The sequence below is a fragment of the Lithobates pipiens genome, unplaced genomic scaffold (genome assembly GCF_037356315.1).
Source record: "Lithobates pipiens isolate NorthernLeopardFrog02 unplaced genomic scaffold, aLitPip1_a1.2 Scaffold_16, whole genome shotgun sequence".
In the NCBI taxonomy this organism is placed as follows: Eukaryota; Metazoa; Chordata; class Amphibia; order Anura; family Ranidae; genus Lithobates; species Lithobates pipiens.
In genome coordinates this window covers 234,209,644-234,235,892 of record NW_027507748.1, presented here as the reverse complement: position 1 = coordinate 234,235,892, position 26,249 = coordinate 234,209,644, and the positions used below count along the sequence as shown (strand labels likewise).

Sequence of the window (26,249 nt, the reverse complement as noted above, 5' to 3'; positions counted from 1 at the left end):
AAGAATCATTACTGATTTCTATCCAGAGGAAAAATAAATCAAAGTAGGTAGTAGACCCAGTAATTTAAGTCTTCAACCTCTTCTCCCTCTTCAACCTCTTACTGTACCTATAGAAGATGTTATTTCAGTCAAAGATTCTGCTAACAAAAAGTTTAAGAAGCTTTTAAAGGCTCTTTTTATTGACACAGGCCCAGCTCTACAACCAGCCATTACTGCCATTTTCTATTTGTCAAATCACAGCTAACTGTATTCAAGGTGCCCCACCCCCCCTGTGTTCTTGCATTGCTTGCTACAAAACTGAGTCGCAAAGTAAGGTAGGGTTAAAGGGGGGACACCTAGGGAGCATGTCCTCAAAAGCTTTGCTGGTGTCCAATGTCCTGAGGATGTATTCACAGTATATGCGGTAACAGTTGTTTTTCTACATTGTGAAACATTTGTCACTGCAAAGACACGCAGGAAACCATTGTTTCCCATTCACACTGCATCTAGGCCTAGGGCTCTGGTAAAATGCAGACATGCTGCATATTATCGTAACTAGGGTTGCACCGATACCACTTTTTTTTTTTTTTTTTTTTTTATTTGTATTTTTCATCATTGTTTACAATTTAATATATTTGTTATTTTTTACAATGCTTTCTTTTTGGGAGGGGGGCGTGGACGGTGTTTATTTTTACAATTTTAACCCTTTTTATTATATTCCCTCCCTCCCCCTCTTCCCTCCCTGACATCTCCCCTTTTTAGACAAGGGACTGAGGACAAATGAATGGACAGGAGATAGAGGCCCCTCTTTATTCATAAACACAGTTCACGTTGATTATGAATGGGCAGAGTCAGTGATCACTGATTTTTATTTATTTTAGAAAAGGAAGGATCCGCTAAATAACATATTTACTGGATCCTTCCTCCACTCTCCATCCTGACAGATCTGTAGGGGGGGGGGGGGGGTCGTTTACAAGAAACGATCCCTCTGTATAGCCTTTCAATAAAGCAGCTGAAAGACACATGAGGGAGAGGAGGAGAAGCGGCTGTTGACTGCTTTATTGAAAGGCTATACGGGGGATTGGTGCTTGTAACTGCCCCCGCACCAATCATCTGTGAGGTTGCCCACTGCTACACTGAGGATGCCTGGCCCGATTGTAACAGGTATCGGGTCAAGCATCAGAGCATTTGCACTAGTACCGATACTCGTGCAAATTCTTAGTATCGGTGCAACCCTAATCGTAGCGTACTGTGCTGAATCGCATGGCAATGTACAGCAGCTCAGCGCATCACGCTTCAGTATATTGCCATGAATGTAGTGTACACTTCAAATGAAGTTTGAACAAAAAAAACTCACTGAATCTTGCACCACGCTGCCCCCTACCGCAGTTGGCAATGGAGGACTGCCAGGGCAGTGAATCTCTATGGCAGCCCTGTGATAGAGTGAGTTAAAATTTAAATTGAAGGTACCAGCCTATAACCCAGAGTCTAGGAGTATCAAGCCTGCGTCCTATACTGTACCTTCCCTTCCCCGTCCCTTTTATGACTATTATTTTTTCTTCTATGTAGGGTTTCTGTGAGTTACACATTGGTTCATGTTTGAAAAAAGGCAGAAATGCTCTGCTCTGGGCATCACACCAGCATTTTAGTGTGAACGGATCAAGTAGAAAACTATTGTTTTCTGTAAGCGTATGCAGAGACCTACACCAGACAAATGCTGCTTGCGTGTGACTGAGCCCTTGCAGGGTGGGCCTGGTCTAACGTCTGCTGCAGAATGGAAATAAGTCTAAATTCACATTTATGGAGTCCAAAAGCCTTGATGCGTGCTTTGGAAGATATGAAGTGTGGTAGAAGAAGATCTGCACAAATACTCCGCATCAGGAGGTTGTCACTCAAGATAAGAGCACTAAAAGTACACTTATCCTTTAACCACTAGCAAAGCGATTAATAAGAGACTGCACAATATATCCTTAAGCTACATGTGCAGCAAGATCAGGTTGGATGGTAATCCCTGCATAGTAGGCTGTTGAAATGTTTCTTTTATTTGCGGTTTATTTTTGATACTGTGTACATAGTCTAATGTTATGTCTTTCTTTACCAGATGATCTGTTCAGTTATGAATTTGACTATAATTGTCTAAGTGTATTCTAATTATAGGAAGTACTATATAAAAAAACATGAACTTCTTTTGCAGATCTACTTATTGTTAAGCTTCTTATGATTTATATAGGTTTTTTTTTATTTTTAGTATTGCTGGCACGGATGGCACAGCTGCTACTTTTAGCAATCGTTTATTTATTCATTTATTTGTGCATATCTAAAATAATCAAACATGTCATTTTGTGCATATCTAAAATCAAACCTGTCATATTTCCCCCCGCCCCCCCCGACATCCTGATTTTTATGTAAGCTTAAAGAGGAACTGCAGTCTGCACACATTTGTAATAAAACAATCTTTGCCATTCAAAAGCTTCCCTCCAACCACTCTACATATTATTTTATATTTACTGTGATTCTGTACTTTCTAAATATGCTGCAAAAATCTCCCTCCACTAAGTCTGGCCGCAACCATTTTAACAGTGGGCAGCTGAAATTGCTGCCTGTTCATTTGCTGGATTGATACGCAAAGGCACACCTCCAGCCCTGCAGCTTTCATTGGCCCTCTTAGGACTCCCCAACCCCCCCCCCCCTTCCTGGCAAACTCTCACAAGGGTGAGAGAGAAAGCTGTGCATAATGATGACATGCCTAGGCTTTTGACCTGGCAAAGAGAAAGTGGGCTGTATAAGGTATTTACTGGCAGAGAAAAAAGATTTTACTATCCAAAGTTAAAACAACAAGGGCAGAAGATTTAATAGATGGAAAGTTGAAAAAAATGACTGAGGCTGGGTCCATACCGAAGCAAATTGGATGCGGGTTTCCCCACATCCAATTTGCATAGCAGAAAGTTGTGACCGGCTCTCTATGGATCATCTCCGCTGCAGCTCCAGCATTTGCAGTTTGCAGCTTTTAATGTTGCTGGTGTTTGCTATCTCAGTGCTACTTCTCTGAACTTCTGGTCTTCATAGGAAAGAGTTGACAGTGCAGTCTCCAGTCAGTCTGCTAGCTTGGGGAAGGAAGGCTACATAGCTGTGTGCTTCTATTGATGCATAGTATATATTGACAGACACAACTACAGTCTCTGCATGCTGGGGTGGCTCCATAGGATGCTGCAGGGGAAAGAAACCATCCTGAAACAGGAAACCGTATACGCAGCAATTACGTTTTTTACCATCCGAGGGACATATATAAACTTCCTGATAGCAAGTAGTTAATTCCAGAATTGTGGCTTCAGCTGCAGCCATGATCTTGGTCCTGTGTTTTTCAGCCAGCAATCAGCTGTTATGTAAAAAAGATCAGATGGCTTTATAGCTGATCACTTTTACAATACTACAATGGACCCCTTATGCGGTAGTTCACGGTCTCTTCCATTCCACCAGGGAACTTGGGATCACATTAAGCAGTCAGGACAGCTTCCTGCAGAGGAGATGGAGGAACATCTGTTCCCCCATCTCTTCTGTGACGAATAAAGCTTGGTGCAGCTGATCAAACACAAGTTGTGTTTGTTTGATCAGCTGCTTTGAAGGACAGGGGAGACATGAGGTTCTATTAGATAAAGAGTAGCTGTCACCCCCAAAGCCCAAAGCTAACACAAAGTGGCTTGTTCGTCCCCTGTAAAAGCAATAAATAAGGCAAAATAAAAATAGAAAAAAATATTTAAAGCACCCCAGTCCCCCTGTGCACACATACAAATGTAAACCGTCATTTTACATCATACGTGAGAACTTCACAGCAAAAGTAATAGTTCTAGGGCCATAATTCATGATTCGCTTGAAACTAATAAACTGTAAAGGGTTTTAAAGTGTCACTCATGGACAGTTTTAGGTACCCTAGTTTGTCGCCATTTCATGGCCGAGCACAGTTGAAAATCTTAGTGGTGTTGCCACCAAAAAAAATTGCTTAAAATTCTTAAAAAATGTGAAAAAAAATAATTGGGAAAAAAAATGTTTTACTTGCCTCTAAATGCCTGTTGCTAGGGGGTCCCCCGTAGTCTGCCTCCTTCATTGCCCGGGCTGGTGACATCACTTCCCCTCGGCGCCGCACAGTCATCTGGGACCTGTCCCTTTTATATTTTACCAAAAAGAAAAAAATGGTAGTATTTTGTGTTTGTGTGCACTAAAATTAATTTAAGTGCAGGGTGGCTTTTGATATATTTATACATATGTGCTTTGTATCACGTATACATATAGGGTTGCTATACCCTGTATTATATTTATTCTAACATTACACATTGTCTTTTTAATTGCTAGTATTTGTTTAGCGCGGCTTATGATTCTTTTGTTTGATTTAAATCAGTTTAAATCTCAATTTAAATCACTAAATGGGGTTTATTTAAATCCACTCAATTTAACCACTTCCAGACCAGCGCACGACGATGTACGTCGACAGAATGGCACGGGCAGGCATATTGGCGTACATGTACGTCCAATCTACAATGCCGCCCTGCCATCGGGAGCGCGGCGGCACGCTCCCGCGCTGGTCGGGACCCCCGTGAGTCCGGTTGCGGGACCCGCGGACTCGATCGCCGCGGGCATACCCGCGATCGTCTCACGGGACGGCTGAATGGAGGAAATGCCGTGTAAACAGCATTTCTCCATTCTGCCTAGCAACTAGTGATGCTGATCTCTGCTCCATGTGATTGGAGCAGAGATCGGTGTTCACTAAATGAAAGCCCAACCCCCCCACAGTTAGTAACACACCCCTAGGAACACTTAACCCCTACACTGACACCCACTGGTTAACCCTTTCACTGCCAGTGTCATTTACACAGGAATCACTGCATTTATATAGCACTGATTGCTGTATAAATGACAATGGTCCCAAAAATGTGTCAAAAATGTCCGATGGGTCCCCCACAATGTCGCAGTCACAATAAAAATCACCGATCGCCGCCATTACTAGTAAAAAAAAAAAATTATTAATAAAAATGCTATAAAACTATCCCTATTTTGTAAACGCTATAACTTTTGCGCAAACCAATCAATAATCGCTTATTGCAACTTTTTTTACCAAAAATATGTAGAAGAATACGTATCGGCCTAAACTGAGGGAAAAAAATGTTTTTTTATATATTTTTGGGGGATATTTATTATAACAAAAAGTAAAAAATAATGCGTTTTTTTTTTCAAAATTGTCGCTCTATTTTTGTTTATAGCGCAAAAAATAAAAACCGCAGGGGTGATCAAATACCACCAAAAGAAAGCTCTATTTGTGGGAAAAAAAAGGCGTCAATTTTGTTTGGGAGCCACGTTGCACGACCGCGCAATTGTCAGTTAAAGCGACGCAGTGCCGAATCGCAAAAAGTGGTCTGGTCTTTGACCAGCAAAATGGTCCGGTTTGAAAGTGATTAAATCATAATTTTTAAAGAGCGACTGTCATTTCTGTCCCGCAGCAGCTGCTCCTCTGACCTGCTGTTGACTCACCAGTCCCATTCACTTTAATGGGACAACTGGTGATGCAGCAATGACACAACACAACAAGGTGAGTGGATGCCCGCTAACAGGCACTGCCATGATGGATCTGAAATGATGGGTGCTTTTTAAATGTAAGGACTTATTCTTGCTGGTAGTTAGAATCTTTAATATTTGTAAACAAAATTAAGGTTCCCTATTTAGAATAAAAAGTTGTCAGGTTAGTAAAACTGCGATATCAGATGTAGTGTACATAGAGTTGCAAAATAATGGGATAAAGAAATATTCCTGGACTTTGTTTTATCCCCATGGTTACTGTGAAATTGTGTGAATTACTCAATGCAGTGAATGTTCTCTCAGCTTCCAGAGCTTGGATTCATTGAATGAGTTTACCAAAAATGGAAATATTGCAGAATATACAGCCTCATGTTACATAACTAAGCTCCATTTCATACTGAATGAACTAAATTATTAATGTATCTTAAATAGAAAACTATCTTTTGGATAGATTTTTTTACTCCAAAGGCATTTTATTAAAATATATTTGATTTAAAAAAAAAAAAAAAAAAAACTTTTGACTTATATCCACCCTGTTTAAGTGTATTTTCCCAGAAAATTTGTTTTTGATAAATGGCTGTGCAAATATCGCTTAACATAAAAAAAAATTAAACAGCCACCATTTTATTGACCAGTGCCACTGCATTCAGAAATATTTAATATGTCGGGTAATTTTAAATGCTGATTTTTAACATGTATGTGAAAAGTTTCAAACATTTTCCAGACAGCTACTGGTTAAATCCAGCTGTTAAAAGTGGTTAAAAATAGGATTTGATATCCCTTTGGCAATGTTATCAGCCCTCCCAATTCAGACAGTGAACTACAGAACACCTCCCTTTTTTTTTTTTTATATATATATTATGGGGACTAGCAAAAGTGTGCAGAAAAGGATTATGAAGGGTATGATGACAAGCATTACGTGCAGTAAAGGAGAGAAAGAAAACGATAGCAGGCAGTATGTGCAGGAGATGGGAGCAGTAAACGCGGGTGAGGAGTGCGCAAGTTATGACAGCGGGCAGTAAATGGGGGTGAGGGGTGCGCAAGGTATGACAGCGGGCAGTAAATGGGGGTGAGGGGTGCGCAAGGTATGACAGCGGGCAGTAAATGGGGGTGAGGGGTGCGCAAGGTATGACAGCGGGCAGTAAATGGGGGTGAGGGGTGCGCAAGGTATGACAGCAGGCGGTATATGAAGGAAAGGGGAGCACAAGCTATGACAGCGGGCAGTAAATGTGGGAGAGGGGTGCACAAGCTATGACAGCGGGCAGTAAATGTGGGAGAGGGGTGCACAAGCTATGACAGCGGGCAGTAAATGTGGGAGAGGGGTGCACAAAGTATGACAGCGTGCAGTATATGCAGGAATAGGGGTGCACAAGGTGTGACAGCGGGCAGTAAATGCGGGAGAGGGGTGCACAAGGTGTGACAGCGGGCAGTAAATGCGGGAGAGGGGTGCACAAGGTGTGACAGCGGGCAGTATATGCGGGAGAGGGGTGCACAAGGTGTGACAGCGGGCAGTATATGCGGGAAAGGGGTGCACAAGGTGTGACAGCGGGCAGTATATGTGGGAGAGGGGTGCACAAGGTGTGACAGCGGGCAGTATATGCGGGAGAGGGGTGCACAAGGTGTGACAGCGGGCAGTATATGCGGGAGAGGGGTGCACAAGGTGTGACAGCGGGCAGTATATGCGGGAGAGGGGTGCACAAGGTGTGACAGCGGGCAGTATATGCGGGAGAGGGGTGCACAAGGTGTGACAGCGGGCAGTATATGCGGGAGAGGGGTGCACAAGGTGTGACAGCGGGCAGTATATGCGGGAGAGGGGTGCACAAGGTGTGACAGCGGGCAGTATATGCGGGAGAGGGGTGCACAAGGTGTGACAGCGGGCAGTATATGCGGGAGAGGGGTGCACAAGGTGTGACAGCGGGCAGTATATGCGGGAGAGGGGTGCACAAGGTGTGACAGCGGGCAGTATATGCGGGAGAGGGGTGCACAAGGTGTGACAGCGGGCAGTATATGCGGGAGAGGGGTGCACAAGGTGTGACAGCGGGCAGTATATGCGGGAGAGGGGTGCACAAGGTGTGACAGCGGGCAGTATATGCGGGAGAGGGGTGCACAAGGTGTGACATTGGGCAGTATATGCGGGAGAGGGGTGCACAAGGTGTGACAGCGGGCAGTATATGCGGGAGAGGGGTGCACAAGGTGTGACAGCGGGCAGTATATGCGGGAGAGGGGTGCACAAGGTGTGACATTGGGCAGTATATGCGGGAGAGGGGTGCACAAGGTGTGACATTGGGCAGTATATGCGGGAGAGGGGTGCACAAGGTGTGACAGCGGGCAGTATATGCGGGAGAGGGGTGCACAAGGTGTGACAGCGGGCAGTATATGCGGGAGAGGGGTGCACAAGGTGTGACAGCGGGCAGTATATGCGGGAGAGGGGTGCATAAGGTGTGACAGCGGGCAGTATATGCGGGAGAGGGGTGCACAAGGTGTGAGAGCGGGCAGTATATGCGGGAGAGGGGTGCACAAGGTGTGACAGCGGGCAGTATATGCGGGAGAGGGGTGCACAAGGTGTGACAGCGGGCAGTATATGCGGGAGAGGGGTGCACAAGGTGTGACATTGGGCAGTATACTAGAGAAGAGTGTGAAGGGGTATGAGAGTGAACAGTATATACAGGTCAGGAGAGGTGCTAGGAGGGTATAACCGTAAGCAGTATGTGCAGAAGAGGAGGCTGAGGTGGAGAGTGTGACATCATCTGCTTGATGTGAAGAAGCCGGCAGAAGACATTACGATCTTCACCCTAGCCTTTCAGAGGAAGTTTTGTATTTATTGATGAACGACTCGATTTTGTTCTGGCAACAGACGAGAAGGCCCCCGTACTGCTGCTGGAACCCAGTACATTTTAATGTAACATCTCGACATAGTATGTGCAGATACATGCAAATTCCTGTTCTGTTATTAGATTTGTATTATAAGATCAGTTTTAGTGTTAGTGAGTAGAGGTCGACCAATGTGGGTTTTTCTCTGGCCGTTGCCGATATTTAGAAATTGCGGCGGCTGATGACCGATATATGATGCCCTTTTTTTTTGTTTTGTTTTTTGCGGCCGATATGTTAGGCCAATTTGCGTTTAAACGTCCTGCAAGCAGCATCTTTGGAGCGGTGTATACCGCTCCTCCTCCACTCCTGCCCATTGAAATGAATTGGCACTGCTGCCAAAGTGCCTGTAATGCAATTTGGCAGCGGCGCTTCACAGCGCATTTAACCCCTTCCTCGGCCGCTAGCTGGGTTAGAAGTACCCCGCTAGCAGCCGAATAACGCCGCTAAAACTAGCAGCATTTTACTGTCAACGCCTGCCCGCTCCAGTGTGAAAGCAGCCTTAAGTAATAAGTGACACAGAAAATTTCTTACATTTTATTAAACAAAACACACCTCCAATCAGTTCACTTGTATGTATAATTTTGAGATTTAAAAAAAAAACTATATATTAAATAGACAAAAACAGGCACTAAAAACTTTTGGACAAAAACAAATGGGCTAACTTTACTGTGGTTTTTTTTTTTTTTTTTTTTATTTTTTTTTTTTTATCATTGGTGTATTTTTTCCCAAAAAATAGTTTTGGAAGACCATGTCACATAAAATATTGCAGCAAACGCTATTTTATTCCCTAGGGTCTCTGCTAAAAAAAAAATATATATAACTTTTGGGGGTTCTAAGTGATTTTCTAGCAGAAAATACAGGATCTTTACTTGTAAGCAACAAGTGTCAGAAATTTTTTTTAGTCTTTAAATGGTTAAACTGAGAACTCCTACACACAGAGTTCAGTTCATTGATAACTATAAACATTGTATCTCTTTGGTCTTTTCTTGGGGACTGCCCAGAAAGGAGAACAAGTCCTTCCACTGAAGTCTTCAGGCAACTTGCATTGACTTCTATTACAGAAGTCATTTGCAATCATAGACTTTTTTTATCAGCACAATCGGCTGATGCCAATTGATTAAAAAAAGGCCAAAAATCGGCCGATATATCGGTTGACCTCTATTTGTGAGACTATGAACTCGATTTTGTCTTGTGCTCTTGGTGTTTCTGAAGGTTGGGGTGGTACGCAGACCAAAATCTGTAAAGGAGATAACTTTGGTTTTGTTTCTTGCAGTACGATATGGAGATGGATTGTATGATTCCTATATGAGGGTCGACCATGAGCTAGCACAGGATGCTGCAGCAGAAAAAGAGAGTCCCTCCACTTTACCTTCTATTGGTGGACTTGTTGTAAGTAGCATGTCACTATTCTTTATCCTTACTGTCCTGTCATCACTATCTGATTTGTTTATGTCGGTGCTTAAAGGCTAAGTTCACCTGAACTTGTTACATGTTACACCTGTATTTAGGGTGTTTCATTTACCTTGTTCAGCACCCCCATCTCGCCCCCCCCTTTCCCTACAACAGTGGGTGACGAGTCTTCTCCCCACACCCACTGTCATATTTTTAATTTGCGCAACTGTGCAGGTCTCCAAGATCTGTGAGTGAACGAACTACTGTCTGAACTGTGAGTGCACTAATCCGCAACCTCATAGTTTACTCACGTTTCCTAAAGCTCAGTAACTGTCCGTTCGGAAGTTTGTGTATACAGGAACCTGACATTGCACCCACGATTCAATGCTTTGCAGGCTCCAGTTAAAAAAAAAAAAAAAACGTTTTTTGTTTTACCTGCAACATCATGTGCATTTATTATTATATAATAAGAAAAGAATATGTGTGTGTGTGTGTATATGTATATGTATATATATATATATATATATATATATATATATATATATATATATATATATATATATATATATATATATATATATATATAATTTTACTAAAGTAACTTTGCCTTTAATCACTTGACCTCCAGAAGCTTTATCCCCCTTCATGAGCTGGCTATTTTTTTCAATGCGGCAGTGCGTTCTTTTAACTGACAATTACGCAGTCATGCATTGCTGTACCCAAATAAAATGTATGTCCTTGTGGTTTTTTTTTTTTTTTTTTTCCACAAATAGAGCTTTATTTTGGTGTTACTTAATCACCTCCTACGTGTTTTATTCTTTTTGCTATAAACAAAAAAGGACCGATAATTTTGAAATAAAAAATAATTATTATTTTTTACTTTCTGCTGAAAAACCAATATGTATTCTGCTACATATTTTGGGGTAAAAAAAAAAAATAGCATATATTAATTGGCTTGTGCAAACGTTATAGCGTCTACAAACAATTTTTATTTTTTTGTACTAGTAATGGTGGCGATCAGCGACTTAAAGTAGGGCTGCGATATTGCAGCGAACATTCTGACACTTTTGACACCAATACAGTGATCAGAGCTAGAAAAAAAATTCACTGTCACTGTATTAATGCCTCTGGTTGGGCTCAAGGGCGAACAAAGGGTTAAAGCGCTTGTTTCCCCAACACTTCATATTCCTGATATGTGCCTGCTGTGCTATGTACTTTGGATGAGAAAATATCCTGTTCTTTGTATTTATTACTTTGTGAAATCCCTAGTCCCTCTGCTTTCCTGTTAAAAACTGACAATACTAAGCCGGAGAGTACACTGTGGTCAGTTCTCTAGCTATGCTAGCAACTCAACAACGCTCTCCCCCAATTATCAGACTTGTCCTGACACGCCCCTGCTGCACAGCCATTCAGTGCTAAGCTCAGTGTGCTTCTGCACATATATATTATATCTTTTCATGTGACAACAGTGAAGAAATGACACTTTGCTACAATGAAAATGTAAAGTAGTGAGTGTACAGCTTGTCTAACAGTGTAAGTTTGCTGTCCCCTCAAAATAACTAAACACACAGCCATTAATGTCTAAACCGCTGGCAACAAAAGTGAGTACACCCCTAAGTGAAAATGTTCAAATTGGGTCCAATTAGCCATTTTCCCTCCCCGGTGTCATGTGACTTATTAGTGTTACAAGGTCTCGTGTGAATGGGGATCGGGTGTGGTAAATTTGGTATTTATAGCTCTCACTCTCATACAAGTCATTTCAAGTTCAAAATAATTTCAAATAACTCTCTGAGGAGCTGAAAAATAGAATTTTTGCTCTACATAAAGATGGCGTAGGCTATAAAAAGATTGCCAAAGCCCTGAAACTGACCTACAGCATGGTGGCCAAGACCATACAATGGTTTAACAGGACAGGTTCCAATTAGAACAGGCCTCTCCATGGTCGACAAAGAAGTTGATTGCACGTGCTCCGCATCATATCCACAAGTTGCCTTTGGGAAATAGACGTATGAGTGCTGCCAGCATTGCTGCAGAGGTTGAAGAGGTGGGTGGGTCAGCCTGTCAGTGCTCAGACTATATGCTGCACACTGCATCAAATTGGTCGGCATGACTGTCTTCCCAGAAGGAAGCCTCTTTTAAAGATGATGCACAAGAATGCCTACAAACAGGTTGCTGAAGACAAGCAGACGAAGGACATGGATTACTGGAACCATGTCCTGTGGTCTGGTGAGACCAAGATGAACTTATTTGGTTCAGATCGTGTCAATTGTGTGTGACAGGAACCAGATGAGGAGTACAAAGACAAGTGTGTCTTGCCTACAGCCAAGCATGGTGGGGGGAGTGTCATGGTCTGGGGCTGCATGAGTGGTAACACTGAGGAGCTACAATTCATTGCGGGGACCATGAATGCCAATATGTACTGTGACATACTGAAGCCGAGCATGATCTCCGCTCTTCAGGAGACTGGACCACAGGGCAGTATTCCAACATTGCATCCCCGAACACACCTCCAAGATGACCACTGCCTTGCTAAAGAAGCTGAAGGTAAAGGTGATGGACTGGCCAAGCATGTCTTCAGACCTAAACCCTATTGAGTATCTGTGGTGCTTCCTCAAACACAAGAGCTAGGAGGAGCGCAACATCCACCAGCTCCATGATGTCATGGAGGAGTGGGAGAGGACTCCAGTGGCAACCTGTGAAGCGCCGGGGGAACTCCATGCCCAAGAGAGTTAAGGCAGTGCTGGAAAATAAGGGCAACCACACAAAATATTGACACTTTGGGCTCAATTTGGATAGTTTCACTTAGGGGTGTATTCGCTTTTGTTGCCAGTGGTTTAGACTGGCTGTGTGTGGAGTTATTTTGAGGGGACAGCACATTTACACTCTTGTACAAGCTGTACATTCACTACTTTACATTGTAGCAAAGTGTAATTTCTTCACTGTTGTCACATGAAAAGATATAATAAACTACTTAAAAATGTGATGGTCATACTCGCTTCTGTGATATACTGTGTGTGTGTGATCCAGCTCTTCCGGGTAGGGGATGCACATGCGCACTGCCGGCGGCTCGATAATGCTGTGTTAACACACAGTTGGAGCCCAGCGGCAGGTACCGCAGACTCGATGTCCTCCAGCACCCCCCCAATGATCGAGCAGAGTCAGAATTGCAGTCTACCCTATGTAAACAAGGCAGATTGCCATTCTGACAGCAGGGAAGGCATGGATCCTATGTCTCTGCAAAGCAGGGACAGGGATGCTTGTCTTCCCATAGTAAAAGCACCTCCTATGCTATACTAAAACGCAGGATAGGTCCACAGTTAAAGTGATTTTAAATGATCGCCTTGTAAAACAACCCATTCAGTCTCAAATAGAAATTAAATGCAAAACATTTGTGTATAGCTATGTATAAAAAAAAAAAGCTCTGTTCTCAGCTGCATAAGAGCTGGGAGAAGGAGAAGAAACAGCAGCACACTGAGCTAGCTTTCCATTGAATGGCTTTGCAGTGGTGGTGTGTCAGGATAATCATTGGAGGAAAGCATGTTGCGTTCCCAGCATAGCTAGAGAACTGACCATGGTGTACTCTCCTGCTTATTGTGGTCAGTTTTTAACAGGAAAGTAAAGGGACTAGCAGGAACACTAGAGATTTTACATAAAGGGAACAATACAAAGAGAACAGTAAACTTTCTTGTACATGATACGGCAGTCACACATCAGGAATATGAAGTGTTGGGGTAACAAACATTATATGCATTAAGGCAAAAAAACTTCTGTGCTGTAGGATCCCCCCAGCCCCCCCCCCCCTTTTTATCTTACTTGAACCTGATCCAATCCAATGTGCATGAGAGCAGTGCTCTCGATGCTGTCTCCCTCCTCATTGGGCAGATTTATAGCAGCGGCAGCCATTTGCTCCCGCTGCTGTTAATCAAATGCTGTGACGCATCAGTGGGGGGGTAGGACCAAGCTGCCCTGGCTGTGTCAATAGAGCGGCTCGGGAGTGAGCCCACATGGGTGCCCCTATCGAAAGTGGTTTTCCTTTCCGGGGGGCACTCATCAAAGAGGAGGTGCCTAGATTGCCGTTGGGAGACCTCTTGTGGTAGCTCTGCGCATAGAGCGATAAGTATACTTTGTCATTTTAATAAACAAAACAAAGGTTTAATGTTACTTTAAGTCTTGCCCATGAGTTATATGCAGCCACCTTCAGATGAGGACAATGGCAAACAAGGTTAAGAGACCCTATGTAACCCCTCCCACTTCTAGCAATTGTTATTGTTAGCTATTATCTTTAGGTAATAACTTCTCAGCCAAGAGCAGGTTTTTGGCTTACGATTCCAATTGTATTGGAGACTATGCTTGCTTCTTCACTAATCCTCAAACTTGCTGCATTATTGCCACTTAAGCAATCGCTCTTCTCTTCTCTCAGCTTGGCCTCAGGGAATCTTGCATGGACCTCACCACAAAGAAAATGCAGAATCAGCCTGTAACACTGCTTCAGCTCTGGACTTTGCATATGGAGCTTACCCTCGGTATAACAGTTCACTGTGTAGTAAGCTGATAATTGCTGTACAGGTCCAGGGCAGTGGCGATCTGAATCCTGATAGTTCCAGTCCTTGACCCTCTCCATGGGGCAGAGGGTATGCCCTTTTGGCATGGATTAAGCTGGAGGCCTATCTAAGGTGCCTGTACCCTGGTATGCAGAGTCTGGGGCTTTGCCCCCCAATCAATGGGGGTGGTCCATAGACACTGGGCTCATGTCTTGGGCTCAGTAGGGTGGGCAGCAAGAGCACCTTAAGCCAGGAGCAGTGTGTTGCATATCTGATGCAATACTTTTAAAGAGCTCCTGTATCCGTGGCTTGGTTTGCTGCACTTTAAACTGTTTGTTGCGGCACCAACAAGGAGATTTTGGTGCAAGTCCTTTAACACATTCAAGTGCAGAATGGCCCATTCTGTGTGCATATTCCCACACTCTATAGGAGATACATTGCCCTTCTGGATCTGGGTGTCATCTTGTGCACATTGATCTGCTGCAGACAAGAAGATTACAGCTCCAGCTGCTACTCTGCTCCAGATTCTGGTTCAGATCTCCACATCAATGGGTTTTTTATAACATCCAGTCGTGAGATGCAGGTCAACTGCACCACTTCTTCTTTGTAGCAACTGTCCCTGCACTGATCAAAGTTGAGTACCCCAAAGGAAATCCCCTTACCCTTGTGGAAAATGACATACAGAAGGAAAATGAGACAAGGGTTTAGGCCGCCAAACCCTATTCATGTGTCATGATGAGGTTTTTCAGGGTTCCTCGCAATACTGTGTACTTGATGGTTCTCAACACTTTCTTGCGGGTCCAAAAAGTACCAGATGGAATCTGCCCGGTCTGTATTTGCATTGCTGCAACAAGGGTAATTCCTAGTATCAATGGACATCAAGGATGCATATTTACATACACCCATTTTTTTTTTTTTCTCCCACATCAGCATTTCCTGCAATTTGCAATGGGCGAACAGCACTTTTGCAGTTTGTAGCTCCCTGCTTTAGCCTGTTTATGGCCCCCTCAGATCATCACAATGGTGCTTGCCCCACTGTTGGGCTCTCAGAGAATACTACATTTTAAATATCTGGATGACCTTCTATTCTAAACTACGCCCTAGTGTCAAATGTGTAGCAGTCAATACAGGAACTTTAGGGCTTCTGTAGGTTTAGGATCCTCCTGAAGTCTATACTGATTCCAACCCATGATTGGAGTATGCAGGCTTGTCCTGGGCATGACTCTAGTCCCGGTGTTTCTTTCCTGGGAAAGCGTGCTGACTGTCTAAGCTCCTGACGATAACATGCGCTCTAAAAAAACGTTCTCTAGTCTGAGATTGCATGAGGGTTCTGGGCCTAATGGTGACATCAAAGTGAAGATGTTTGTCCAGTTTTATTGCAGTGCTTTACAACTTATTGTGTGGAACAAGCTCCCTCTGCCTCTGGAGATAGCACTGACCTTGTAGATGACCAAGCCTACATTGGGATCAGGAAAGTCCTTTCTCCCATTAAAATGAATGGTTCTTATGATGGATGCCAGCCTGCTAAGGGTGGAGAGGTGTCCTAGGGATGGAAACTGTCCAGGGGACACGGTTGTTGAGGTTTCCCAAACTTCTCATCAGTCTTTTCACGCGAAGGGCAATCTGTCTATACAGTGGTGTGAAAAAGTGTTTGCCCCCTTCCTTATTTCCTGTTCCTTTGCATGTTTGTCACACTTAAGTGTTTCGGAACATCAAACCAATTTAAACAATAGTCAAGGACAACACAAGTAAACACAAAATGCAATTTGTAAATGAAGGTGTTTATTATTAAAGGTGAAAAAAAATCCAAACCATCATGGCCCTGTGTGAAAAAGTGATTGCCCCCCTTGTTAAAACATACTATAACTGTGTTTGTCAACACCTGAGTTCAATTTCTATAGCCACACCCAGGCCTGATTATTGCCACACCTGTTCACAATCAAGGCATCACTTAAATAGGAGCTGCTTGACACAGTAAGGTCCACCAGAAGATCCTTAAAAGCTACACATCATGCCGAGACCCAAAGAAATTCAGGAACAATTGAGAAAGAAAGTAATTGAGATCTATCAGTCTGGAAAGGGTTATAAAGCCATTTCCAAAGCTTTGGGAATCCAGCGAACCACAGAGAGAGCCATTATCCACAAATGGCGAAGACATGGAACAGTGGTGAACCTTCCCAGGAGTGGCTGGCCGCCCAAAATTACCCCAAGAGCGCAGCGACGACTCATCCAAGAGGTCACAAAAGACCCCACAACAACGTCCAAGGAACTGCAGGCCTCCCTTGCCTCAGTTAAGGTCAGCGTTCATGCCTCCACCATCAGGAAAAGACTGGGCAAAAATGGCCTGCATGGCAGAGTTCCAAGGAGAAAACCACTGCTGAGCAAAAAGAACATCAAAGCTCGTCTCAATTTCTCCACAACACATCTTGATGATCCCCAAGACTTTTGGGACAACATTCTGTGGACCGATGAGACAAAAGTGGAACTCTTTGGAAGGTGTGTGTCCAAGTATATCTGGCGTAGAAGGAACACTGCATTTCATAAAAAGAACATTATAACAACAGTAAAATATGGTGGTGGTAGTGTGATGGTCTGGGGCTGTTTTGCTGCTTCAGGACCTGGAAGACTTGCCTTGATAAAAGGAACTATGAATTCTGCTGTCTACCAAGAGATCCTGAAGGAGAATGTCCGACCATCTGTTCGTGTACTCAAGCTGAAACGAACTTGGGTTCTGCAGCAGGACAATGATCCTAAACACACCAGCAAGTCCACCACCGAATGGTTGAAGAAAAACAAAATGAAGACTTTGGAGTGGCCTAGCCAAAGTCCTGACCTGAATCCTATTGAGATGTTGTGGTATGACCTTAAAAAGGCCGTTCATGCTCGAAAACCCTCTAATGTAACTGAATTAGGACAATTCTGCAAAGATGAGTGGGCCAAAATTCCTCCAGGACGCTGTAAAAGCCTCATTGCACGTTATCGCAAATGCTTGGTTGCAGTTGTTGCTGCTAAGGGTGGCCCAACCAGTTATTAGGTTTAGGGGGCAATCACTTTTTCACACAGGGCCATGATGGTTTGGATTTTTTTTCACCTTTAATAATAAACACCTTAATTTACAAATTGCATTTTGTGTTTACTTTTGTTGTCCTTGACTATTGTTTAAATTGGTTTGATGTTCCGAAACACTTAAGTGTGACAAACATGCAAAGGAACAGGAAATGAGGAAGGGGGCAAACACTTTTTCACACCACTGTACCTGCTGCAGTGGACTAACCAGCTTTAGGGGTAGCCAATGAGGGTTTAGTCAGATATAACCATGGCTACATCGGTCTTTAGAGTGGTACCAGAAGCCACCAGCGCTTTTGAAAAGCAGATCTAACTATGGCTTGGGTTAAGTCACATTCCATCCTTGTCCAGCGCATTGATGTGGCATTTCTCCACCCCAAGGTGTTTCAGGACATCTGTCACTGCTTGGGGACATTAAACATAGATCTATTGGCATCTTAATTCAAAAACAAGGCAGACAGTTTTGTGGCCAGGATCAGGGATCTAAAAGCCTTTACAGTGAACACATTGGCGTCCACATGGGATCACTTCTGGCTAATATATGCCTTTCCTTTACTACAGATTTTTCCTCAACTACTTTGCAGGGTCAAGATGGATGGCATTCTGGTGATCTTGGTGGCACCAAATTGATGCAGTAGGACTTGGCACTCTGACTTTCTCAGGCTCCTTGGAGACACTTTAGCCAGGCCTACTGTCTGTGTCTGGTCTACAGTCCTACTTTATGGTCGCTGGCCTTTGTGGCTTTGCTTTAGAAACACAAGTCAAGTCCTGATAGGTTAGGGTCTCTCTGGCTTTATTATTCCTACATTCCTTAAATCGACCTCTCACATGGTCTTTCATAGCACTTGGATGGCTTACTTCACATGGAGCAAGGCATGTAAGTTTCACCTTAGATGGTACTCTGCAAACATTTCTTCCTTTTCTCCAGTCTGGGTGGGCTGGAGCAACATTTGGCTTTGAGCACTCAGAAGGGGCAAGTGTCGGCTTTGGCCATCTTCTTTTAGAGACTGCTGGCCTTTTTATTCTTCGAAAGGGGCCTTTGTTCAGAGAGTAGCTCACATCACTCTTCTTGTTAGTGCACTTGTCTTGGCTTGGGATATCAATTGATCCTGTCTGCTCTAGAGAAGCCTTTCTTTGAGCGTATTTGGGATTTTCCCATAGATGACCTTGCACATAAGGTGTGTTTTTCTTGTGGCGAACATGTGAGATGAGTCTCAAAACTGGCAGATTTATCCTGTAAAGAACCCTTCTTTGTTCTTCATAATGACAAGGTGGTTTTGAGGCCTCAGGTGGGCCTGAGGAGGGAAAAAGATGTTGCGGAGAGCTGCACTTATCGGTGTAGTGGGTTGCTTAGCAACATGTTTTTTTATCATTAGGCCTCTTTCACACTGGGGCTTTTTTCTACAAATAGTGCCTATATAACTCCTGAAAGTGTCTCCTTTCACTCCAGTGTTCAGTCCACTTTCACGCTGGAGCGGTGCGCTGGCAGGACGGTAAAAAAATCCTGCTAGCCGCATCTTTGGAGTAGTGAAGGAGCGGTGTATTCACCGCTCCTAAACCACTCCTACCCATTGAAATCAATGGGGCAGCTGCAGCGGCGCTTTGCGATCGGTTTTACCCTTTTTCAGCTGCTAGCAGGGGGGGGGGGGGTAAAACAGCCCTGCTAGCGTCCGAATAGCGCTGCTAAAACGACGGTAAATCGGCGCTAAAAAAAGCTGACGCCCGCACCGCCCCAGTGTGAAAGGGGCCTAAATAATGCATGTTGCTGAAGCTGGAGTTAGCCTTTGAACAAACCATATGATTTGAGACAAACTATATCTTTACCTGATATTATACCCTCATCCTTCATGAAATAAGTGACCCGACTGAGCCTTTTCTTTAACCAGTTGCCGACCGCCGCACGCCGATGTACGTCGGCAGAATGGCACGGGCAGGCATAAGGGCTTACATGTACGTCCCTTGCCTCCCGCGGGTCGGGGGCCCGATCGGGCCCCCGCCCGGTGGCTGCGGCGGTCGGTTTTTGTCCGGGAGCGATCCGGGACGAGGGGGCGGCCATTCATTCATGGCCACCCCCTCGCGATCGCTCCCGACGAATAGAAATCCCCCGTGACATCACTTCCTCTCCTGTAATGTAAACACAGGAGAGGAAGTGATGTATTCTCTCCTCCGTGTCGGTATTTTTCGTTCCGACACGGAGGAGAGCGGATCGGTGAGTTGCACCAACACTCTACACACACAGTAGAACATGCCAGGCACACTCACACCCCCCCTTTACCCCCCGATCACCCCCCCAATTACCCCTGCCCCCCAGTCACAGTGACACCAATGTCATTTTTTTTTTTTTTTTGCATTGGTGTCATTTGTGACTGTAATAACTGTTAGGGCAGTTAGGGTTAGCCCCCTTTAGTTCTAATGTACCCCCCTAACCCCCCCAATAAAGGTTTAACCCCATGATCACCCCCCGTCGCCAGTGTCACTAAGGCTGGGTTCACATTGCAGCGGTTTATGAGAACGAATGTGATTCGCACCGCACTGCAGTGCAAATCACATCCGATCTCTGTGCGATTCGAGTTCAGCCATTCGCCGCACCCGCCGCAAATTCGCACGGGACCCTTTTTTTGGCCCGCAGCAGAATCGGATCGCATGGGTGTTCACACCATGCGATCCGAGTTTGCAGATCGCACTGCGATAGGCGAACTGATCTGGGGGTGTCAGTAACATTTCACTGACACTCCCAGCAGTTCGCATAGGGCAGTGTGAACTGCCGCCGGGAGGCATGCGATGCGGGAACCCGCCGCGGATTCGCGGCGTTTCCGCATCGCTCCAGTGTGAACCCAGCCTAATAAGCGATCATTTTTCTGATCGCCGTATTAGTGTCACAGGTGACGCTAGTTAGGCAGGTAGGTATTTAGGTTCGCCGCAGCTTTTTATAGCGCCAGGGACCCCCATATACTACCGCATAAAGCCCCCTGATTGCCCCCTAGTTAACCCTTTCACCAGTGATCACCATATAACTGTTACAGGTGACGCTGGTTGGTTGGTTATTTTTTTATAGTTTCAGGGCACCCGCCATTTATTACCTAATAAAGGTTTAACCCCCTGATCACCCGGCGGGTGTCATTTGTGACTAATAACTGTTAGGGCAGTTAGGGTTAGCCCCCTTTAGTTCTAAGGTACCCCCCTAACCCCCCAATAAAGGTTTAACCCCGTGATCACCCCCCGTCGCCAGTGTCACTAAGGCTGGGTTCACATTGCAGCGGTTTATGAGAACGGATCTGATTCGCACTGCACTGCAGTGCAAATCACATCCGATCTCTGTGCGATTCGAGTTCAGCCATTCGCCGCACCCGCCACACCCGCCGCACCCGCCGCAAATTCGCACGGGACCCTTTTTTTGGCCCGCAGCAGAATCGGATCGCATGGGTGTTCACACCATGCGATCCGAGTTTGCAGATCGCACTGCGATATGCGAACTGATCTGGGGGTGTCAGTAACATTTCACTGACACTCCCAGCAGTTCGCATAGGGCAGTGTGAACTGCCGCCGGGAGGCATGCGATGCGGGAACCCGCCGCGCATTCGTGGCGTTCCCGCATCGCTCCAGTGTGAACCCAGCCTAATAAGCGATCGTTTTTCTGATCGCTGTATTAGTGTCACAGGTGACGCTAGTTAGGCAGGTAGGTATTTAGGTTCGCTGCAGCTTTTTATAGCGCCAGGGACCCCCATATACTACCGCATAAAGCCCCCTGATTGCCCCCTAGTTAACCCTTTCACCAGTGATCACCATATAACTGTTACAGGTGACGCTGGTTGGTTAGTTATTTTTTTATAGTTTCAGGGCACCCGCCATTTATTACCTAGTCTCACTAGTGTACCCCTAAATTTAGGGGTGTCTACTTTCCAAAATGGGGTCATTTGGGGGGGGTTTGTGCCATCTTGGCATTTTATGGCCTTCAAAACTGTAACGCCCTTAGAAAGCCTGAAGGCGGTGCTTGGTTTTCGGGGCCCCGTACGCGGCTAGGCTCCCAAAAAGTCCCACATATGTGGTATCCCCGTACTCAGGAGAAGCAGCAGAATTTATTTTGGGGTGTCATTTCACATATGCCCATGGCATGCGTGAGCAATATATCATTTAGTGACAACTTTGTGGAAAAAAAAAGTTTGTAATTTTCCCGCAACTTGTGGCAAAATATAAAATATTCCATGGACTCAACATGCCTCTCAGCAAATAGCTTGGGGTGTCTACTTTCTAAAATGGGGTCATTTGTGGGGGTTTTGTGCCATCTTGGCATTTTATGGCCTTCAAAACTGTAATAGGTAGTGAGAAGTGAACTCAAAAATTTACGCCCTTAGAAAGCCTGAAGGCGGTGCTTGGTTTTCGGGGCCCCGTACGCAGCTAGGCTCCCAAAAAGTCCCACATATGTGGTATCCCCGTACTCAGGAGAAGCAGCAGAATTTATTTTGGGGTGTCATTTCACATACGCCCATAGCATGTGTGAGCAATATATCATTTAGTGACAACTTTCTGTAAAAAAAAAAAAAAAAAATTTTTTTTTTTGTCATTATTCAATCGCTTGAGGCAAAAAAATAAAATATTCAATGGGCTCAACATGCCTCTTATCAATTTCCTTAGGGGGTCTACTTTCCAAAATGGGGTCATTTGGGGGGGTTTTGTACTGCCCTGCCATTTTAGCACCTCAAGAAATGAGATAGGCAGTCGTAAACTAAAAGCTGCGTAAATTCCAGAAAACGTACCTTAGTTTGTAGATGTGACAACTTTTGCGCAAACCAATAAATATACAATTATTGACTTTTTTTTTACCAAAGACATGTGGCTGAATACATTTTGGCCTAAATGTATGACTAAAATTGAGTTTATTGGATTTTTCTAATAACAAAAAGTAGAAAATATCATTTTTTTTCAAAATTTGCGGTCTTTTTACGTTTATATCGCAAAAAATAAAAATCGCAGAGGCAATCAAATACCATCAAAAGAAAGCTCTATTTGTGGGAAGAAAAGGACGCAAATTTTGTTTGGGTACAACATTGCATGACCGCGCAATTACCAGTTAAAGCAGCGCAGTGCCAAAGTGTAAAAAGACCTCTGGTCATTTACCAGCAAAATGGTCCGGTCTGAAAGTGGTTAAAAAAATAAAAAATAAAAAAGTGTTTAACCACTGCCTTGTTTATCCTGTTTACAATCTCTGAATTTCAAAAATGTTCTTTCCTTTTGCCTCAAGTTAAGGCCTAGGTAATTCTCAAACAACCTGTCCTGCCAAATTAGATTGCTATATTCAGAACAGCTTAACTCCTAAATACTAACCTCCTAATAATGTTATTTAACTTTATACTAATCAATAGGACACCTGTAAGCATTACACAGTTGTATTTTTTTACATAAAAAACTGTTTCTTGTCTTGAAAAACTGCTTTTTTGTAACCTAAGGCCCAGAAGGCATTCACTAATGAGCTTATATACAAGGTCATTAATGCAGTAATGGTCAGGTCAATTTAATGGCAGCATGTGTCAGTTTCTAATTAACAACAGGGACCCCTGCTGTCAGTGACAGCTGCACTTGATGGTGAGCAACCACGCTTTTGGCTGCTTGCTCTCAAAAGAGAAGGTGTTTATTAATTTATCTCCGGTAAGGGGCATCATACTGGGCAATGTACAGTACATAAACCGATTGCCAATGGAAAGGGTAAACTCTTTGTTTAAAGTGATTTTAATTTTTAAACAATCACCTTTTAAAATAACAAATTCAGTTTAAAATAGAAATGAAAGACAAAAACATTTTTGTATTTAAAATACATTGATTCCTTTTTTTTTTTTTTTTTTTTTTTTTTGTTATTGTGATTACATTCCCTCTGTTCTCAGATGCATAAGAGCTGTGGGAGGAGAAGCAGCAGCACACTACGCAGGGGCGAGTCAGGACAAGTCTGATTGGAGGGGAGTACACTGAGTTCCCAGCATAGCTAGAGAACGGACCATGATGTGCTCTCCTGCTTAGTGTGGTCAGTTTTTTAATAGGAAAGCATGGGGACTGGCAGGAACACCAGGGATTTCACATAAAGGAAGCAATATAAAGGTAACTGAGAAAGTATTCTTACACATGCATGGTACAGCAGTCACATATCAATATGTAGTGTTGGGGTAACAAACACTTTCATGCAGTTTATCAAGTTTATTCTCTTTTTGTTTTGTTTTTTATAGATAAGTGGAAATAAATTCACAATGAAGGATCACCAACAGGTAAAGGTCCAGCAATTATTTGAGAACTCTGGAAACCTTAGGGTTGGTGCCAAAATCCCTGGGAATGACAGGGTATTGCCAGTACTGACCAAAGAGAAGAGTTCGGACAGCTCAGGAAACTCGAAATCTAGTGATGGATCTGTCAAGTCTGGAAAGGCCACCTATCTAACCCCTGACCAAGTGCTGAAGCTACACAAACCTCAACTGACATCTTACGAACTGCAAGAGATCAGCAATTTTCATGAGATTTACTTTGTGGGTCCAAGTGCAAAAAAGAGACAAGGCATTGTTTGGGGTTCAAATAATGGAGGGTATGATGATGACCAAGGAGGATATATGTTGGTCCCTCATGATCACCTTGCTTACCGCTATGAAGTGATAAAAGTAATTGGAAAAGGTAGCTTTGGCCAGGTGGCAAAAGTTTATGACCACAAACTTCATCAACATTTAGCACTGAAGATTGTTCGTAATGAAAAGAGATTCCATCGCCAGGCAGCAGAAGAAATCCGCATCCTGGAACATCTGAAAAAACAAGATAAAACTGGGAGCATGAATGTTATCCATATGCTGGAGAGTTTTACGTTCCGTAATCACATATGCATGACTTTTGAGTTGCTGAGCATAAATTTGTACGAACTAATTAAGAGAAACAAATTCCAAGGTTTCAGTTTGCAGCTAGTCCGTAAGTTTGCTCATTCAATCCTACAATGCTTGGAAGCACTACACAGGCATAACATTATCCATTGTGACCTTAAACCAGAAAATATATTGCTAAAGCAACAAGGACGCAGTGGAATTAAGGTAATAGACTTTGGATCCAGCTGCTTTGAGCACCAGAGAGTCTACACATATATACAGTCTCGTTTCTATCGTGCACCTGAGGTTATCTTGGGAAGTCGTTATGGAATGCCAATTGACATGTGGAGCTTTGGCTGCATTTTAGTTGAGCTATTGACTGGCTACCCTCTATTTCCAGGAGAAGATGAAGGAGATCAGTTAGCATGCATGATGGAACTTCTGGGAACTCCTCCTACAAAGCTTTTAGATCAAGCAAAAAGATCAAAGAACTTTGTCAGTTCAAAGGGCTATCCTCGCTACTGCACAACCACTACACTACCTAATGGATCTGTTGTCCTAAATGGAAGCAGGTCACGAAGGGGTAAGATGCGTGGCGCTCCTGGTAGTAAGGACTGGGTGGCTGCTTTAAAGGGCTGTGAAGATGCTGTTTTCATCGACTTCCTAAAAGGTTGTTTGAATTGGGATCCATCTGCACGCATGACTCCAACTCAGGCGCTAAGACACCAGTGGATATGCAAGCGATTGCCTAAGCAGCCAGGAACAGACAATTCCACTGGAAATAAAGTTACCAGTCACATCAGCTCTTTCCCAGGGATTAGTTCTAAGCTACCCCCTGTTGCAGGTCTGACCAATAAGTTACGGGCCAATTTGATGAGTAACTCTGATGGTAGCATACCACTTAGAACTGTCTTGCCCAAATTAGTCAGCTAGCCCTAGCAGGTTTTATTCACAGCAATGAGAATATTTTGCTACTCATTTTACAAAAAATACTGTATTTGTTTTTAAATGTATTGTTTAAAAGAAGAAAACAAAAAGGAAATTCTTTAAGTACTAAGCTATATGCAAACCAGTTGAAACAAATATGTTTAAGGGCTAAGCATTTCAAGCAACATGTGGTACAAACCTTCTGTACGTGTCACGCAGAAGCACACAAATCATTTGTTAGGAGTAAACTTAGAGCCAGTTCACACAGGGGCAGCACGACTTGCAGCGCGACTGCCCCAGGCGACCTGCACACCACTTTAGTGGCGGCTTGCAAAATGACTTCTCTATAGAAGTCAATGCAAGTCACCTGAAGTCGCCCCAAAAGTAGTACAGGAACGTTTTTCTAAGTTGGAGCGACTTGAGTCGCTCCTATTATAACGGTTTCATAGTACGGAACATGACGCGACTTGTCAGGTGGCTAAGTCGCCCCTGTGTGATACGGCTCTTAGGGTTGAAGATCTTTGGAGTCATTTTATACTTGCTTTCTTGCACTTTACTTGTTGAACAATATCAGGTTGCTAATTTTACACATTGACCAGGTAATGGGCCCAGGTAAAAATACTTTTGGTAGTAAAAGTAGATCAGTTAGTGAACAAAGGTTGTAATTTTAGAGTTTATACTTGCTTTCTGCCACTTGCGTGAAAACATCAGGTTACTAATTCTGCAATTATGCCCAAATGTTCTTGCTTGACAAGGTCATATGTCTACATTGCCAGAGTGATGGGGCCATATAAAATTACTTTTGATAGTAAAAGTAGATCAGTTATTGAACAAAGTTCATCATAGACTTCATACTTGCTTTCTTACACTTGTTGAAAACATTTCAGGTTACTAATTCTGCAATTGTGCCCATATTTTCCTGCTTGCCAAGGTCATATGTCTGCTTTTCCACAGTGATGGACTGGGCCCAGGTAAAAATGCTTTTTAAAATAAGAGTAGTTCAGTAATTGACGTAAGATTGTCATGTTAGGCTTTATAATTTCCTGCACTTGTTAAAAAAAAAAAAAAACATCAGGTTACT

At 43.6% G+C, this 26,249-nt stretch overlaps 1 protein-coding gene across 1 annotated transcript in view; it reads left to right on the top strand.

Annotated features, from left to right (window-relative positions):
• Positions 1-26,006, top strand: part of DYRK3 (dual specificity tyrosine phosphorylation regulated kinase 3) — a 34,481-nt gene extending 8,475 nt beyond the window's left edge. The window contains exons 2-3 of the mRNA XM_077481164.1: positions 9,689-9,804; positions 23,627-26,006. Coding sequence (XP_077337290.1) covers positions 9,689-9,804; positions 23,627-25,174 — 1,664 coding nt within the window. The 3' untranslated portion in view covers positions 25,175-26,006. The remainder of the gene's footprint in view (positions 1-9,688; positions 9,805-23,626) is intronic.
• The last annotated feature ends 243 nt before the right edge of the window (positions 26,007-26,249 follow it).